This window comes from Brachyhypopomus gauderio, unplaced genomic scaffold (genome assembly GCF_052324685.1).
Source record: "Brachyhypopomus gauderio isolate BG-103 unplaced genomic scaffold, BGAUD_0.2 sc60, whole genome shotgun sequence".
NCBI classification, from domain to species: Eukaryota; Metazoa; Chordata; class Actinopteri; order Gymnotiformes; family Hypopomidae; genus Brachyhypopomus; species Brachyhypopomus gauderio.
Window position 1 is genome coordinate 1,918,591 of NW_027506881.1, and position 16,728 is coordinate 1,935,318.

Here is a 16,728-nt window from a genome sequence, read left to right on the forward strand (position 1 = left end):
CAATCACACTCGTGTTTATACGACAGTGACGTGAGCGTTTCTACGGAGGCCTTGGAGTTTCGTTTTTCATTCACCCCACTGCAGTGTTGATGTAATATTAGTTTAGCTGCGCCACACGCGTTGATATGGAGCGGAGCGGCAGCCCGGCACCCGTACACCACATCACCGTCCACGACTTCTCCGAGAAGATCCTGGAGCAGCTCGTGCACTTCCATGTGATGAAGTTGGACGGAGGTTTCTTCCTGTGGGTCGGCGCGAGCGCCGTCCTCGGCAACATGGCGCTGTCCATGAGCAGCGCGCGGGTGAGTGGCGGCTGCGCATGCGCGGATCTTTATGTGCGAGGAGTCTGCTGATACAATCCACAGCGATAGATGGAAAAACATTTTGGTCTATGAGTCACTTATTGAATGGTAATGGAAACATGTATACGTGCGATTATTTTATTAGAAAATATAATTTACTTTGCTCAAAAAGTGACTATGAAAAAATAATAAGGATACCTAAGGAATTTGTTCAGCTCGTGAAGAACTATAATGAAACCAAACCAACAGTTAAACTACAGAGTATAAAGATTAATGGTTTGTGCACCCATTTCTAATTAGAAGAAAATTCATGGAACATTAAGAAAAAAAGACCATATAAAATTGCTAACAAAATTTCTAAAATTTGCTCTCCCACCAAAGTTTAAAGAAACACACTTTAAAACCTTACATAATATTTATCCATCAAATGAATTTATAAGGCAGAGATTTAAAATTGACGGTGATAACTGTTATATATGTAATGAACCTGAAACAACAGAACATATATTTTGTCTGTCAACCTATAAAAATGTTATAGGAATCTCTGCACGATCTCCTAACCACTAACGCCATGAACATAGACCCCTTCTCATATAGTTTTGTATGGATATATTTCTAAGAATAAAAAAATAAAATATCTTGTGAACAATATGATTATCATCTTGAAATTTCATATACATAAATGCAGATATGGAAAATCTATACCTTTTATGGGGGATATTTAAACAGGAACTACAACTTTTGAAACTTTCCTTGGTCAAAATCGATAAACCTCAAGCAAAAAAACTCCTGTCACCTCTCTTGCTTAATTTAATCCACTCAGGTTGTTATTTATACAAAATGCCCTCTTTTATTCTCTTTTTTTATTGTTATTTGGTCTCTAAGTTGTCAGGCAACTTACTGTAGACATTTAATTGTTCTTTTTGAAGTATCTGTTATGATCCTTTATCTAATGTGTATTGTAACAATTTATGTGACCATAAGGGATAATTATTGTACTAATTAATATATCAAGGTACATGTTATAGAAAATGTACATCACTAAGGGTGATATGTTTATCTGTAGATATCGTATGGTATCTTTGAGAATTGTTGTTTGATAAGTTAAAAAATAAAATAAAATAAAACAATCCACAGCGATACAAACGGCGCGTGTCTTTTCTGCAGGAGTCGCTGCCGCTGTGCACACTGGTACTGGGAGACTCATCCGAAACCACACCGAGTTCTTTAGCTCAAAGACTAAGTACTCAGCACACAGATCGACTTTATTGCACATATTTTTTGACATGTATACGTTTTCTTAATGTTTTGATTAAATGCAGTGCTAACCTGTGTTTATCTTCACTTGCAGCGAAGAAGACCGACAAGCAGGTGTTTGTGAGTTATAATCTGCCCACGACGGACTCGAATCTGACGCTGTTAGTGGAGAACAGGATCAAAAAGGAGATGGAGCTCCACCCTGACAAATTTTAAACGCTTTGGACTATAAACTCGTCGTTGTGCTGTATTTCAGCATGTTTTGTATGCAAGTAAACTTAAAAATATTAAAATGCCTCTTTGCTTTGTGCTCGTATTGCACATAGCAAGAAGTTTGGAAAAACAAAAACAAAAATGGAAGCTACCAACTTCACACAATTTAAGCAAAAAATAACCAACTATAGGTTGTACAAAGTTGTGTCATTCAAGCAAACACATTTTTACAGTAATTAATTTCCTCATTAAACAGGACACATGACTTTTTAAGAATGCTTTACTGAAACGTGGTCAATAAATAGTTTATCAAACATGTACGTATTTACAAGTGCAATGTCTTATAAAAACAGACAAAAGGACATGAGTCACATTCTAGCCTAGGTTGCATGTTACTGCTCAGATTCACTACTCAGTATGTAATGCAAGATAAGTATAAATGGGCTGGAGAGTGCAGGCGTACTCCGTTTAAACAGATGAAGCATCATTAAGGTTTATGTGCTCTCTGCACATGTTCAGTTATGACTCACAGCTAGACATTTGTCCTGGAACAATTGTGCAGGACACCAGAAAACAATTCTGTACCTGATTAGATTTTGATTCTCCCTACAGTAATTTGATTCTGAAATCAGATCCGATTCTGAACTGAATGAGCTAGGGTTCTGTTCAAATGCAAGGGTCAATATCTCAAAAGGTGTGAATCGGATTAAACTTTCTGACAGATCAGAATCTCAGATTAGCAGTAACGATCTAGGGCCATTTCTACATCCTCAGATTAGCAGTCACAGCCTGCTGCAAACCAATTGGAGCTGGGCTAAACCGAAAACATGGACCGACCAGTGGTGTCTGAGAACTGGGTAAGAAGTCACTCACTGGGAGGATAAACCCACTGATAGACGCAGCAGGGATCCCCTTACACAACATATACTTACACAAAACACTCAGCAGCCAATCGGGAGTGCTCAATCTCTCGTGCTACACTCTTCCAAATTTTATATTTCCAAATGGAAACAGTAATTGTTCAAGTACAATTATATAGGACATTTGTCCCGCACCAGCAAACTCAAACCTCCAAAACTTGTCTGTGCATTTTGAAAGCTTGAGTTCCAAAAACATCAAAACAATGACATTACTAAATGGAAGAATAGCACAGAACACTTGAATGTGAACAGGGCTGTGGACTCAGACTGCTTCTTACAACCATCATAATCCACTGCTCACTCACATACACACACTCTCTCTATTTCTCTCTCATGCCTAAGACAACCATATTTACAGATTCAGACTGACACATGATTGCTTTTTCTAGACTTAGTGCAAAATTCCAGGTGAGTTTTAGAAAACCTGAAAACAGGCAACTCCGCATTGCCAACATCACCAATAATTCAACATCAACTTTGATTATTTGAAAAATAGAATTTCGTTCATTGTATAAGTGAAGTTACACCAATCTAGTTTCACAAAACTCCACATAGTCCATCAGCTGGTTTATGAGGTATGACACAATATGAACAGTTATGTTTTCAAGTCAGGAATTTGTCATCATTCAATGGTTAAAAAGACCCAGAAAGTTCCTCAGAGTGGTTTTAACCTCATGATGTGTCCTTGTTCGTCTGGCCAATCAGATTGTTGCTGCTATGCTTCTTGTGGCCTGTGCTGGTTTTGATTGGACCAAAAACTCAAGTCCTCACTCCATTTGCTGTGCTGTTACTTGGTGCTGTGCTGTTGCTGGGATTGGCTGCCTGGTGAAGGGGCGTGTCCTGGACGCGGGAATACTCCCTGACTTCTGGCCTGGCCAGCAGGTGGTGCTGTTCTCCAGGGAGGAGGGGCCTTCGCAACAGGCCCTCGGCCTCGGCCAGGGTCTCTGGCAGGGGCTGGCGTGCCGTCTCCGGGAGCAACGGTATGCAAATGATGCAGAGCAGAGTGCAGCAGGTGAGGATGACGTGATGGAGGAAGAAACCTTTCTGGTTATGAAGTTCCATGAGTGGAGCGGTCAGCATGCCAAAGCCCGCGCTGGCCAGGACCAGACCTACACCTCCACCCCTGGGGCACAAACACACCAGCGTTACCCACAGAGCAGGTGTGTGAAAGGGGCAACAGACGTCACACACACACACAGTCTGTATAAAGAGAATTGGTGGAAAGGTGGAATTTCTCTACCCTGTTTGGATAAGTTCAGTACTCAGTAATATTCAGAACTACATGGAGGTGAGCATTTCAGTGTAAGATACTCAGAGAAAAATCATAATGAGACAGATAGAGAGGGGGAGAGAGAGAGAGGAAGATGGATGGAGAGAGGGAGTGAGGGGTGACAGAGAGAGAGGGAGTGAAACAGTATGAGAAGAGAAGGTACATAAGTGTGAGGTCAGACAGGTAAAGTGAAACACATCTCAGATTCAAACCTGGGTGCCCAGGTGGAGCTGCAGTGTGTGCTGACCTGATGACGGTGGGTGTGATCTCCGCGCAGTAGAAGCTGCTCAGGGTGCTGACCGCGTGGGAGGAGAACATCCCGATGACGGAGAACGCCACGGAGAACCGGCGATTCAGCGTGTCCCTCAGAACTGACAGGACACAGCACACGTTTAACACCTGTGTGTGTGTGTATGGTTGTGTGTGTATGGTTGTGTGTGTGTGTGTGTGTGTGTGTGTGGTTGTGTGCGTGTATGTGTATGTACATATGCGTGAATGATGGGTCAATGCCATCAGATGTGTGTCTCTGCCGCTGGTCTCACCTGTGTGTGTGTATGTGTGTGTGTGTGTATGGTTGTGTGTGTGTGTGTGTGTGTGTGTGTGTGTGTGTGTGTGTGTGTATGGTTGTGTGTGTGTGTATGTGTGTGTGTGTGTGTGTGTATGGTTGTGTGTGTGTGTGTGTGTATGTGTGTGTCTCTCCCGCTGGTCTCACCTGCGTCGCGGCGGAGACTGTGTGTGTGTGTGTGTGTGTGTGTGTGTGTGTGTGTGTGTATGGTTGTGTGTGTGTGTGTGTGTGTGTGTGTGTGTATGGTTGTGTGTGTTTGTGTGTGTGTGTGTGTGTGTATGGTTGTGTGTGTGTGTGTGTATGGTTGTGTCTCTCCCGCTGGTCTCACCTGCGTCGTGGCGGAGACTGTGTGTGTGTGTATGGTTGTGTGTGTGTGTGTGTGTGTGTGTGTGTGTATGGTTGTGTCTCTCCCGCTGGTCTCACCTGCGTCGTGGCGGAGACTGTGTGTGTGTGTGTGTGTGTGTGTGTGTGTGTGTGTATGGTTGTGTCTCTCCCGCTGGTCTCACCTGCGTCGTGGCGGAGACTGTACTTCCCAATTACTGTTTGGAGAGAAGAGATCAATAATTAATACAAATGGCAGATCGAAACACACACGGACACTCAGCCAATGATGGAAACATCATTTCTATGTAAACCAGTTTTGCTGACTGATTGATCTGTGTGAGGTGTGTCATAACATCACCGACCTCTTCAATAACCTGTTTGAAAAAGGACAGATGGTCCCTATAGGCACTTAAAACCTGTATGTGCGTTTGTGTGTGTGCACATGTGTGTGTATATATGTGTGTGTATATATGAATGCAAAGCACTTTTATAAGTCGCTCTGGATAAGAGCGTCTGCTAAATGCCATAAATGTAAATGTGTGGGTGTGTATGTGTATATGAATGTATGCGTGCGGGTGCGGGTATATATGGTGTGTGTGTGTGTACGTGTGTGTGTGTGTGTGGGGTGTGGTGTGTGTGTGTGTGTGTATGTGTGTGTGTGGTGTGTGTGTGGTGTGTGTGTGTGTGTGTGTGTGTGGTGTGGTGTGGTGTGTGTGTAGTGTAGTGTGGTGTGTGTGTGTGGTGTGTGTGTAGTGTTGTGTGGTGTGTGTGTAGTTGTGTAGTGTAGTGTAGTGTAGTGTGTGGTGTGTGTGTAGTGTAGTGTGGTGTGTGTGTGTGGTGTGTGTGTGTAGTGTGGTGTGTGTGTGTGTAGTGTGGTGTGTGTGTGTGTGTGTGTGTGTAGTGTAGTGTGGTGTGTGTGTAGTGTGGTGTGTGTGTGTGGTGTGTGTAGTGTAGTGTGTGGTGTGTGTGTGTAGTGTAGTGTGGTGTGTGTGTGTGTGTAGTGTGGTGTGTGTGGTGTGTGTGTGTATGTGTCTGTGTGTGTGGTGTGTGTGTGTATGTGTGTGTGTGTGTGGTGTGTGTGTAGTGTAGTGTGGTGTGTGTGTGTGGTGTGTGTGTAGTGTAGTGTGGTGTGTGTGTGTGTGTGTGTGTAGTGTAGTGTGTGTGTGTGGTGTGTGTGTAGTGTGGTGTGTGTGTAGTGTGCTGTGGTGTGGTGTGTGTGTGTACACCCACAGCTAAGCAGGCCCAGCTGCAGTAAGGACGCCAGTGCGGTGATGATCATGAATGTCAGAAGTCCTCCTCTACGGCCGAACGCCGTCACCACAGGACACAACACCAGACACGACGCCATGGCGATGGCTGCTAGAGCGTAGTAGTGCAGGTGAGACGTGCTGCCTTCTACCACACTGCGTGCAAAGCAGTGATGGATACCATAACCCGTCAACCTGGGGGGAGAGAGAAAGGGGGGGGGGGGGGGGGGGGGGGGGGGGGGGGGGGGAGAGAAAATGTATTTCATGTGTGCACATGTGCTTTATGTATTTCACCATAAATGACCTCCCATGTAGGAGTGAGAATCGTACAAACACACATACACACACACATATACACACTCACACACGCACATACATTCGCACACGCACACATACACACGTGCACTCACGAGTTCACACACTCACACACACTCACGAGTTCACACACTCACACACACTCACGAGTTCACACACACACGTGCACTCACGAGTTCACACACTCACACACACTCTCACACACTCACACACACTCACACACACTCACGAGTTCACACACTCACACACACTCACGAGTTCACACACTCACACACACTCACGAGTTCACACACACACACACTCACACACACTCACGAGTTCACACACTCACACACACTCACGAGTTCACACACTCACACACACTCTCACGAGTTCACACACTCACACACACACACACACTCACGAGTTCACACACTCGCACACACTCACACACACTCACGAGTTCACACACTCACACACACACACACACACTCACGAGTTCACACACTCACACACTCACACACACACACTCACGAGTTCACACACTCACACACACTCACACACACTCACGAGTTCACACACACACACACTCACGAGTTCACACACTCACACACACTCACGAGTTCACACACACACACACACTCACACACACTCACGAGTTCACACACACACACTCACGAGTTCACACACACACACACACACACTCACGAGTTCACACACAGCACCACGGTACTCTTCCACAGGTTTCTTGTGCTGCTCAGCTGTGTGATGCAGGCGGTCCTGGGCTTCTGTCTCAGCTCCGCCTCCAGCTCTACACACATCATCATCATCATCATCATCATCCTCATGACTGGGTACAACACCCTTATCACAAACACTCCCAGCATGCACCAGGACTCTACCTGAGAGAATGCCACTTGGATCCGTTGCCGTGTCAACGTTGTTGCTCTGGGCGATGGAGTACATTTGCCTCTTTGCTCTTTGATAGTGTTGTGTGGCCAACAGCCAACGCAGAGACTCTGGGAACAACCTGCATAAACCCAGCGTGGGGTCAGTGTGGGGTCAGTACGGGTAGTGTGGGGTCAGTACAGGGTAGTGTGGGGTCAGTACTGACCCCTCAGTAGTGTGGGGTAGCGTGGAGTCAGTACAGGGTAGCATGGGGTAGTGTGGGGTCAGTACGGGGTAGTGTGGGGTCAGTACGGGGTAGTGTGAGGTAGTGAGGGGTCAGTACGGGGTAGTGTGGGGTAGTGAGGGGTCAGTACGGGGTAGTGTGGGATCAGTACGGGGTCAGTACAGGGTAGTGTGAGGTAGTGTGGGGTCAGTACAGGGTAGTGTGGGATCAGTACGGGGTCAGTACAGGGTAGTGTGAGGTAGTGTGGGGTCAGTACAGGGTAGTGTGGGGTCAGTACAGGGTAGTGTGAGGTCAGTACAGGGTAGTGTGGGGTCAGTACTGACCCCTCAGTAGTGTGGGGTAGCGTGGAGTCAGTACAGGGTAGCGTGGGGTAGTGTGGGGTCAGTACGGGGTAGTGTGGGGTCAGTACGGGGTAGTGTGAGGTAGTGAGGGGTCAGTACGGGGTAGTGTGGGGTAGTGAGGGGTCAGTACGGGGTAGTGTGGGATCAGTACGGGGTCAGTACAGGGTAGTGTGAGGTAGTGTGGGGTCAGTACAGGGTAGTGTGGGATCAGTACGGGGTCAGTACAGGGTAGTGTGAGGTAGTGTGGGGTCAGTACAGGGTAGTGTGGGGTCAGTACAGGGTAGTGTGAGGTAGTGTGGGGTCAGTACAGGGTAGTGTGGGGTCAGTATGGGGTCAGTACAGGGTAGTGTGAGGTAGTGTGGGGTCAGTACGGGGTAGTGTGAGGTAGTGAGGGGTCAGTACGGGGTAGTACGGGGTCAGTACGGGGTAGTGTGGGGTCAGTACGGGGTAGTGTGGGGTCAGTACAGGGTAGTGTGGGGTCAGTATGGGGTCAGTACAGGGTAGTGTGAGGTAGTGAGGGGTCAGTACGGGGTAGTGTGAGGTAGTGAGGGGTCAGTACAGGGTAGTGTGGGGTCAGTACGGGGTAGTGTGGGGTCAGTACGGGGTAGTGTGAGGTAGTGTGGGGTCAGTACAGGGTAGTGTGGGGCCAGTATGGGGTCAGTACAGGGTAGTGTGAGGTAGTGTGGGGTCAAAACGGGGTCGTGTGAGGTAGTGAGGGGTCAGTACGGGGTAGTGTGAGGTAGTGAGGGGTTAGTACGGGGTAGTGTGGGGTCAGTACGGGGTCAGTACAGGGTAGTGTGAGGTAGTGTGGGGTCAGTACGGGGTAGTGTGGGGTCAGTACGGGGTCAGTACAGGGTAGTGTGAGGTAGTGTGGGGTCAGTACGGGGTAGTGTGGGGTCAGTACGGGGTAGTGTGAGGTAGTGTGGGGTCAGTACGGGGTAGTGTGGGGTCAGTACGGGGTCAGTACAGGGTAGTGTGAGGTAGTGTGGGGTCAGTACGGGGTAGTGTGAGGTAGTGAGGGGTCAGTACGGGGTAGTACGGGGTAGTGTGGGGTCAGTACGGGGTAGTGTGGGGTCAGTACGGGGTCAGTACAGGGTAGTGTGAGGTAGTGTGGGGTCAGTACGGGGTAGTGTGGGGTCAGTACGGGGTAGTGTGAGGTAGTGTGGGGTCAGTACGGGGTAGTGTGGGGTCAGTACGGGGTCAGTACAGGGTAGTGTGAGGTAGTGTGGGGTCAGTACGGGGGTAGTGTGAGGTAGTGTGGGGTCAGTACGGGGTAGTGTGGGGTCAGTACGGGGTAGTGTGAGGTAGTGTGGGGTCAGTACGGGGTAGTGTGGGGTCAGTACGGGGTCAGTACAGGGTAGTGTGAGGTAGTGTGGGGTCAGTACGGGGTAGTGTGAGGTAGTGAGGGGTCAGTACGGGGTAGTACGGGGTCAGTACGGGGTAGTGTGGGGTCAGTACGGGGTCAGTACAGGGTAGTGTGAGGTAGTGTGGGGTCAGTACAGGGTAGTGTGAGGTAGTGTGGGGTCAGTACGGGGTAGTGTGAGGTAGTGAGGGGTCAGTACGGGGTAGTACGGGGTCAGTACGGGGTAGTGTGGGGTCAGTACGGGGTAGTGTGGGGTCAGTACGGGGTCAGTACAGGGTAGTGTGAGGTAGTGTGGGGTCAGTACGGGGTAGTGTGGGTAGGAGCATATTCACACAGTCACCATTCCTGCCCTCACACACTCACTCTGCTAAAACATAGTGAAAGTTTGAGTGAGAACATGATGGCCCTACACTACAGACTGTGTAATCACTACAAGATCCTCCCAGATTATCTCATATATACACTAAACATGTTGTGAAGTTACATTTGTGACATACACTGCAATTAAATCTATATTGCCTGTGCATAAGGGCGGGGCTTACCAAACATACGGAAGCATGAGAACGAATGGGATGATGATGAGGACCTGAAGCGTCTGCCAATCACGGCACAGCGCTGCCAAGCCAGGCATCAGCAGCTGCCCACCCACCATCACCAGACTGGCAACCATCGTCATGGAGAAACGCCAACGAGGCAAACACAACTCAATCCCTGAAAGAGAGAGAGAGAGAGAGAGAGAGAGAGAGAGAGAGAGAGAGAATTACTGAACCCCGAAATAAAATAGCACCGACACTTATGACACACTTCTCCAATCTTCTCCAGTCGTCTTATACTTGGCACACATGGGTGTGTGTGTACTTGCTTTAAAAAGTGCTTAAAAAGCCAGAACAGCCCACTGGATCATCTAAAATTATTCTTCTTATTTATTATTTAAACACTCAGTTTTTTTTAGCTGTGGTACCGATGACCTAAAACCACCACCATGCTCCCTTTTCACCCCACCGCAGGTGAAAGTGGTCCAGCAAAGAACAAACACACCCTTCGCCCTACTTGCCCCCGCCCTGACACCCCCCTCGCCCTGATACCCCCCCCTCGCCCTGACACCCCCCTCGCCCTGATCCCCCCCCCCCCTCGCCCTGATCCCCCCCCCCCTCGCCCTGATACCCCCCCCCCGCCCTGACAGCCCCCCCTCGCCCTGATACCCCCCTCGCCCTGACAGCCCCCCCTCGCCCTGACACCCCCCCCTCGCCCTGACACCCCCCCTCGCCCTGACACCCCCCCCTCGCCCTGACACCCCCCCCCTCGCCCTGATACCCCCCCTCGCCCTGATACCCCCCCCTCGCCCTGATACCCCCCCCCCCCTCGCCCTGATACCCCCCCCCTCGCCCTGACACCCCTCCCACTAAACACACAAGACCCACACAGCAGTGCACCTACGACACCAACCCAGGGCAGATATATAATCCTGTGTGTGTCTCCTTCATTTCTTCCCTTAAAACTAATTCCTAGCTGCCCACTCTACTACTGTGCAATCATTACACTAACAAAGGGCGGGGGTAACAGGGCGGGGGTAACAGGGCAGGGGCAACAGCATCTCCTCCAATAAACGTATGGGCCTAACTTTCCTGTTATGTTGAACTTACCCTGGTAGTCCTATTAATAGACACAATGTTTACAGAACATGATCTTTAACAAAATGATGTCCCCAAAACAGGAAAGAACTGAAGAACACTGATCCTGGGTCACCATAGGAAACGTCTTTACGGCCTGTTGAACAGAAGCATGTCTACATCGTGTGTGTGTGTGTGTGTGTGTGTGTGTGTGTGTGTGTTACACCTCTCGGCCTCCGGAAGCTTAAGCAGAATAAAGTAAACAAAGTCATCAGACAGCTGATTAAGTGCTCAGCTGACTTTTCCTAAATATTTCATGCTTGCCGAGCTGAAGGCAAAGACGAGTGTCACGGTGATGTTTACTGCACAGTAGGTGGTGGCTGAAACAGAACCCATCGATTCTGAAGTCTCATGCCAACCCAGCAACCCAAGACGTCCGACACCAAGGAGATGGAGGAAGACGGGCAGGTGGAGGGGTGGAGGGGTGGAGGGGTGGAGGGGTGGAGGGCAGAGGAGGAGGAGAGGAGACACGTACTCAGGACGAAGAGTGAGAGTCGTATGGCTGCCAGGCAGAAACCCTCAAAGAAGCGCAGAGTACTGAACATGGCCACGTCCAGGGAGAAGGCCACACAGACGCCGAACACCAGCACCGACAGCACCGATACCAGCAGAACAGGGATACGACCCAACCTGAGAAACACACACACCACAGAACAGGGATACGACCCAACCTGAGAAACACACACACCACAGAACAGGGATACGACCCAACCTGAGAAACACACACACCACAGAACAGGGATACGACCCAACCTGAGAAACACACACCACAGAACAGGGATACGACCCAACCTGAGAAACACACACACCACAGAACAGGGATACGACCCAACCTGAGAAACACACACACCGCCAAGTCTGGACATTAAAGCCTCAAAGAAACTTTGTCCAGGATCACCTGACACATTGAAAAGTTGATCTTCATGATTGAAGCGTTGGTGCCCAGTGAAGTCTGAGATAAACAGAGACTTTAGATTATCGTGACTTTGGCTTTCTGTAGTGGATGCGGGCGTGAAAATGAGCTAATGGGTAAAGTGGGTCCATTCTGAATCTATTTTGCATCAGTACTGGATGAAGGACGTCACAGCCCATGGAATATAGACAAATTAAGGTAACCTTAAATAAATGGTCACCTGCAGAACATGGTTTCAAACATGTAACGTGCTGACTAGCAGATGTCTACAATGTGCCTTTCAGCTTTGCTGTCCACCATGTTTCGTTTTGGCTGGTCTGACTCTGACAGGTTATGTCTCCAATATTCTGACATTTTATTTATACTGGTACTGACCTTTCTTAGGCCTTCATGTTGACAGACAACAGCAGTAAACTAAAGATGCCACATCAAGAAATATTTAGTCAAGTCTTGTGACAGGAAATAACAACGCAGTGACACACAGCTCCCAAAAAGCAACATTTACCCACATGTTAATACAAACAGTCTGTGACTTAACACCACCCGCATTATTTTATTTAAAATCCACTGTGCTAGAGTGGGACAAGATTATATCATAATCTAATTACTTACATCACACACACACACACACACACACACACACACACACACCTGCATTCTCCCTACACCACCACATTACTCTCAGATCATAAAAGGCTTGATAATTCAATTTTGAACTGATTCAACCAGCAAAAATGCAATCAGCAAACCAGTGACCGTGCAAGGCTCGTCCCTGGGTCCCGGACTGACAGACATGTCCCCGAATACCTTACCAATCTGACATGTCCCCGAATACCTTACCAATCTGACATGTCCCCGAATACCTTACCAATCTGACATGTCCCCGAATACCTTACCAATCTGACATGGCGCCCATCAGCAGATATCCAAATATGGAGCCCACCAGGAGAGAGAACTTGGCAATATGAACCTTCCACTCTGCATCACACACCAGCCGCCACTGTGGAGAGAGACAGAACACATCATCACTGGGACACCACATGACTGGGACACATCATCACCGGGACACATCATCACTGGGACACCACATGACTGGGACACATCATCACTGGGACACCACATGACTGGGACACTACATTATCACTGGGACACCTCATCACTGGGACACCACATCATCACTGGGACAAAACATCATCACTGGGACACCACATGACTGGGACACATCATCACTGGGACACCACATCATCACTGGGACACATCATCACTGGGTTCTAAGTTCACCAAGTGAAGTATGTAACTGCTGAGGAAGTCCATACTCCTCTAAATGAGGACATGTCTCTTCTTAACGAGGCCACGGTGAAGGTGAGGACGACTGCTAACGCCAACCCTGCAACTGTAGCAGGATACCGAAGAACTGAACACAGGCTTGGGGGTGAAATCTAACTCCTCAGGTTAAACCGTGACAGTTGTGTAAAGAATCAGGTCAGGAACCCGTACTCCTATGATTAAGAGGTGTCAGTAGTCCTCAAACACCTGCGTCAGTGACAAACCCACGCACACAAGTGAATTTTTGGTTTGGGACAATCTAATCATGTCAACAGACTATAGCCAAGTGCTCCACACATACGTGCAGACATGTTAACATTCACGGCTGTTTGTCTGCAGCAATAACGGCTCGTGCTGGAGGATTATCTGGGTGGCGCTGATACGGGTGGAGGAACCCCACCACCTTATCAGACTCCGCAGCTGTCTGCACGCGTTTGTCAAGTGGACGAGACAGTAAATAAAAGAGACCCAGTTTAAAGGTGTAGTGTGTGTGCCGTGTGTGTGTTAACCTGCACAACTGATTCAGAGAGGCCCGGTTTAACCTTGTAGAGCTTTACCGTCTCAAAAACATGACATGTTCAGAAGAGATACTAGAACCTGGTGTTTAATGTGCAGGGCGTGTCGGCGGGTTAAAGATTCACGAGGATCAAATGAACCTGTCGCTGCTGTCAATCAAACACATCAGCGGTCGCGTGGACAGAGGGACAGTAAACACCGCGTGTCCTTACTTTGGTCACCACATTCTGCTGTAGTCCGGACTGCAGCTCAAATCTCCCCTCCGTGCACGTGCACCGCGCACCGCTGCTCCCGGCGCGAGACACATTGAGCAGGTCCAATGAGAGAGCGCTCGCGCTTAGATCCCGGGCAGGGCCCGGCGCGCCGGTTCCGTTCGTCCCGTCCGGGGGGGCGCACGTGCCGTCGGGCTGCGCGAGGAGGAAATAGTCCGAGTAGTGGCTGAAGGCGATGAGCAGCGCGGGGATCCAGGTCAGAGCCACCAGGCGCTTCTGGTACCGGCCGAACCCCCCGAGAAACGGCAGCACGGCACCGTCCACACGCCACAGCAGCTTCGAGCTCTCCGGTTCTGCTGCCTGCGACACGGTCCCGTTTTCGGGCAGCTGGTCCAACCCGTGCAGCCCAACAGTGGCCATAGCGCGCGCGCGGTCCGCCTCCACGCGCACCGTCTTTGTCTCCAATACACACACGCGCTCTACGCAGCAGGACGCACACGCGCGTGTGTAGATCCCGATAAAGCCCCGTCCGGTACACCGGGCCCAAATAAACCCAGTCCAACCCAGAGCAGCCTCGAGACCGGGTCGCTGTACCGTCTGAATCCGGCAGGTCCGGGCCGTGTTGTCAGTCGCGTGAGCCAAGCAGACGGAGCGCGCGGCATGCCCTGGCGCGAGAGATCCTGCGGTGTTATCACGCCATCACGGGGCTGCGCGAGCTGCAGCTGGACGCCACGCGCTCCGGTAGGGGCAGCGCACGGTGCGCGAGGGCCGCCCTGTGTGCCCGGGCTCTACAGGTAACATCTGCGCGCGGACAGGTGTGGCCCCGGGACCCATCCCTGAACCCCCGACACCAACCCAAACGGACCTGCACGGAGGAGATCGATGTTCTGATCTAAATGTGTCCTTCAAACGTGGCGCTCTGAACCCGGATACAAAACGAACCGGTCTGGGTCTCCGAACGGGTCGTGGCTACGCAAACATTTTCACCGGCTATCAATTCAGTACACAGACTATAACCGGGCAACACACACACACACACACACACACAGCATCCACACGAAACGCCCTTCTCGTCCTCCTGCTCGATCTCATTGGTGGAGACGCACGGGACGATCTAGTCCGAAGCGTCTGATTGGACGAAGAAGCAACAAAGAACCTTCGTGCGGTTCCGCCCCCACGCTGCTGGCGAAAACAGGCCGGTGACGCGCACAAATAAGTTACCGGTCAAATGTACTAACCGACAACCTAATCGATCATTTAACTGTACCCCTGACCCACATCGGTCACTCATGATCATAATAATACATTTTATTAAAATTATATTAAATACAATAAAAATATAATAAAATTGCAATTAAGCCATTCTTATTGCTCTTATTGATTCATAGCTATCTCAATAAAATATTTTTATTTCTTCTATTAGAAACGTCTCATTTGGTATCCATTTCATTTTTAAAATGCATTTCGACATGAACTTACATTGATAACTGTTTAGTGAGGTTTTTAGTAAATAAATAGTCCTCATACCCATCAGTAATAATAATAATTAACTATGTTTAGAAAAATGAAGTCCTCTACATGAGAACAAACTAAGATATAGAAGATATAAACTAAAATAGGAAAATAGAACAACAGAACAAAATGTAAACAAAGTATAAAACGTAATTTAGAATAAATGGTAAAATACACAGTGATGAAACATTATATGCAATATTGCAATGTGGATTTTTGAATACATGTGTGTGGGGATGTGCCTTGGGGTAGACATGACTCCACGACGGTATATACTCTGAGAGACCAGGGTTCTCCCCGAAAAGATCAGGCTTGACTCCGAAGCAGACTTCACCCAAGATTTTTTAATTAGTGCAACACACGTGTACGTAACCCCATGGATCAGATAAAACATCAGTAAAATTCTGAGCAATAAAAGTTCTGGCAATATGTCGGGGCACACTCGCTACCCCCACGGGAAGTCCTCGAAAGATCTCCTGTTCGGCTTTTAAACGAGTAGCCCGGCCCCCCAACCTTGTTAGCCTCTACCAACATCTTGGAGCGGGACCACATGCGTCGCCTGTTGGAACACCTATGATACTATGAACATGATAGTATGACATTATTTGTTAAACATCACATTCTGTTATGACCTCCTGTCTTTCCCTGTCCTCCTCCTACAGGATCAGTAGGACCCGTCTTCCCCGTTCTACTGCCGACCGTGGGCTCTACCGGCCAACACCAGGGAAGCCCTAGAAGACGGCCCTCCCCCCCCGAGGACAGGACACCTGGTGAGTTATTCCATCTACATGCATGTGTACATACTCTAAAGTGCAGTCCAGGTGATGGGTCAAGTCTCTGACCCCCATCACAATGTGTTTTAGGGTGCTTTTATGAGGCACTGATGTCTTCCTCTGGTTCCTCTGGGTCCTCTGGGCTCAGATCAACAAACCTACGCTCTTACGCCACTGTGGGCTCAACAGCAGATTCCTGTTCAAAGGCCTTAAACACACAACCTGATCACTAACGTATAAAGGGCAAAACAATGGAGACATTAAAGACTATTAAAAGCTGTTGTGATACTGCAGTACTCTGAGAGGAGTGGCACAGGGAGACGTTTGAGGTGTTGTGAGGGTGTGTGAGGGAGTGTGAGGGAGTGTGAGGGTGTGTGAGGGAGTGTGAGGGTGTGTGAGGGAGTGTGAGGGAGTATGAGGGAGTGTGAGGGTGTGTGAGGGAGTGTGAGGGTGTGTGAGGGAGTGTGAGGGAGTGTGAGGGTGTGTGAGGGAGTGTGAGGGTGTGTGAGGGTGTGTGAGGGAGTGTGAGGGTGTGTGAGGGAGTATGAGGGAGTATGAGGGTGTGTGAGGGTGTGTGA

At 49.0% G+C, this 16,728-nt stretch overlaps 2 protein-coding genes across 3 annotated transcripts; one reads left to right on the top strand and one right to left on the bottom strand.

The window, feature by feature from the left end:
* The first annotated feature begins 27 nt into the window (after nt 1-27).
* psmg4 (proteasome (prosome, macropain) assembly chaperone 4) lies at nt 28-2,088 on the top strand. Of its 2 annotated transcripts, XM_076988046.1 has the most exons (3): nt 34-302; nt 1,470-1,545; nt 1,654-2,088. In XM_076988046.1, exons 1-3 carry the CDS (start codon nt 126-128, stop codon nt 1,773-1,775), a joined length of 375 nt encoding a protein of 124 aa, XP_076844161.1. In that variant the 5' UTR covers nt 34-125; the 3' UTR covers nt 1,776-2,088. The 2 variants fall into 2 exon arrangements, with proteins under 2 accessions (XP_076844160.1, XP_076844161.1); XM_076988045.1 differs by having other exon boundaries at nt 28-302; nt 1,470-2,088.
* LOC143489195 (solute carrier family 22 member 23) lies at nt 2,037-14,903 on the bottom strand. The gene is made up of 10 exons (XM_076988044.1): nt 13,866-14,903; nt 12,708-12,811; nt 11,374-11,528; nt 9,771-9,939; nt 7,295-7,422; nt 7,101-7,203; nt 6,082-6,293; nt 5,034-5,066; nt 4,210-4,333; nt 2,037-3,815 (listed from the first exon to the last, which is right to left on the bottom strand). The coding sequence occupies exons 1-10, from the start codon at nt 14,283-14,285 to the stop codon at nt 3,452-3,454; spliced, it is 1,812 nt and encodes a 603-aa protein (XP_076844159.1). The 5' UTR covers nt 14,286-14,903; the 3' UTR covers nt 2,037-3,451.
* Nucleotides 14,904-16,728: the final 1,825 nt, after the last annotated feature.

Bases quoted from the DNA above. Each gene is read 5' to 3' on its own strand.
- psmg4 (XM_076988045.1), top strand. From the start codon at position 126: ATGGAGCGGAGCGGCAGCCCGGCACCCGTACACCACATCACCGTCCAC. The intron at 303-1,469 runs GTGAGTGGCGGC...TCTTTTCTGCAG, and splicing joins TGTCCATGAGCAGCGCGCGG to GAGTCGCTGCCGCTGTGCAC.
- LOC143489195 (XM_076988044.1), bottom strand. From the start codon at position 14,285: ATGGCCACTGTTGGGCTGCACGGGTTGGACCAGCTGCCCGAAAACGGG. The intron at 7,204-7,294 runs GTAGAGTCCTGG...TGATGTGTGTAG, and splicing joins TCCAAGTGGCATTCTCTCAG to AGCTGGAGGCGGAGCTGAGA. The intron at 3,816-4,209 runs GTCAGCACACAC...TTTGTGCCCCAG, and splicing joins ATCACACCCACCGTCATCAG to GGGTGGAGGTGTAGGTCTGG.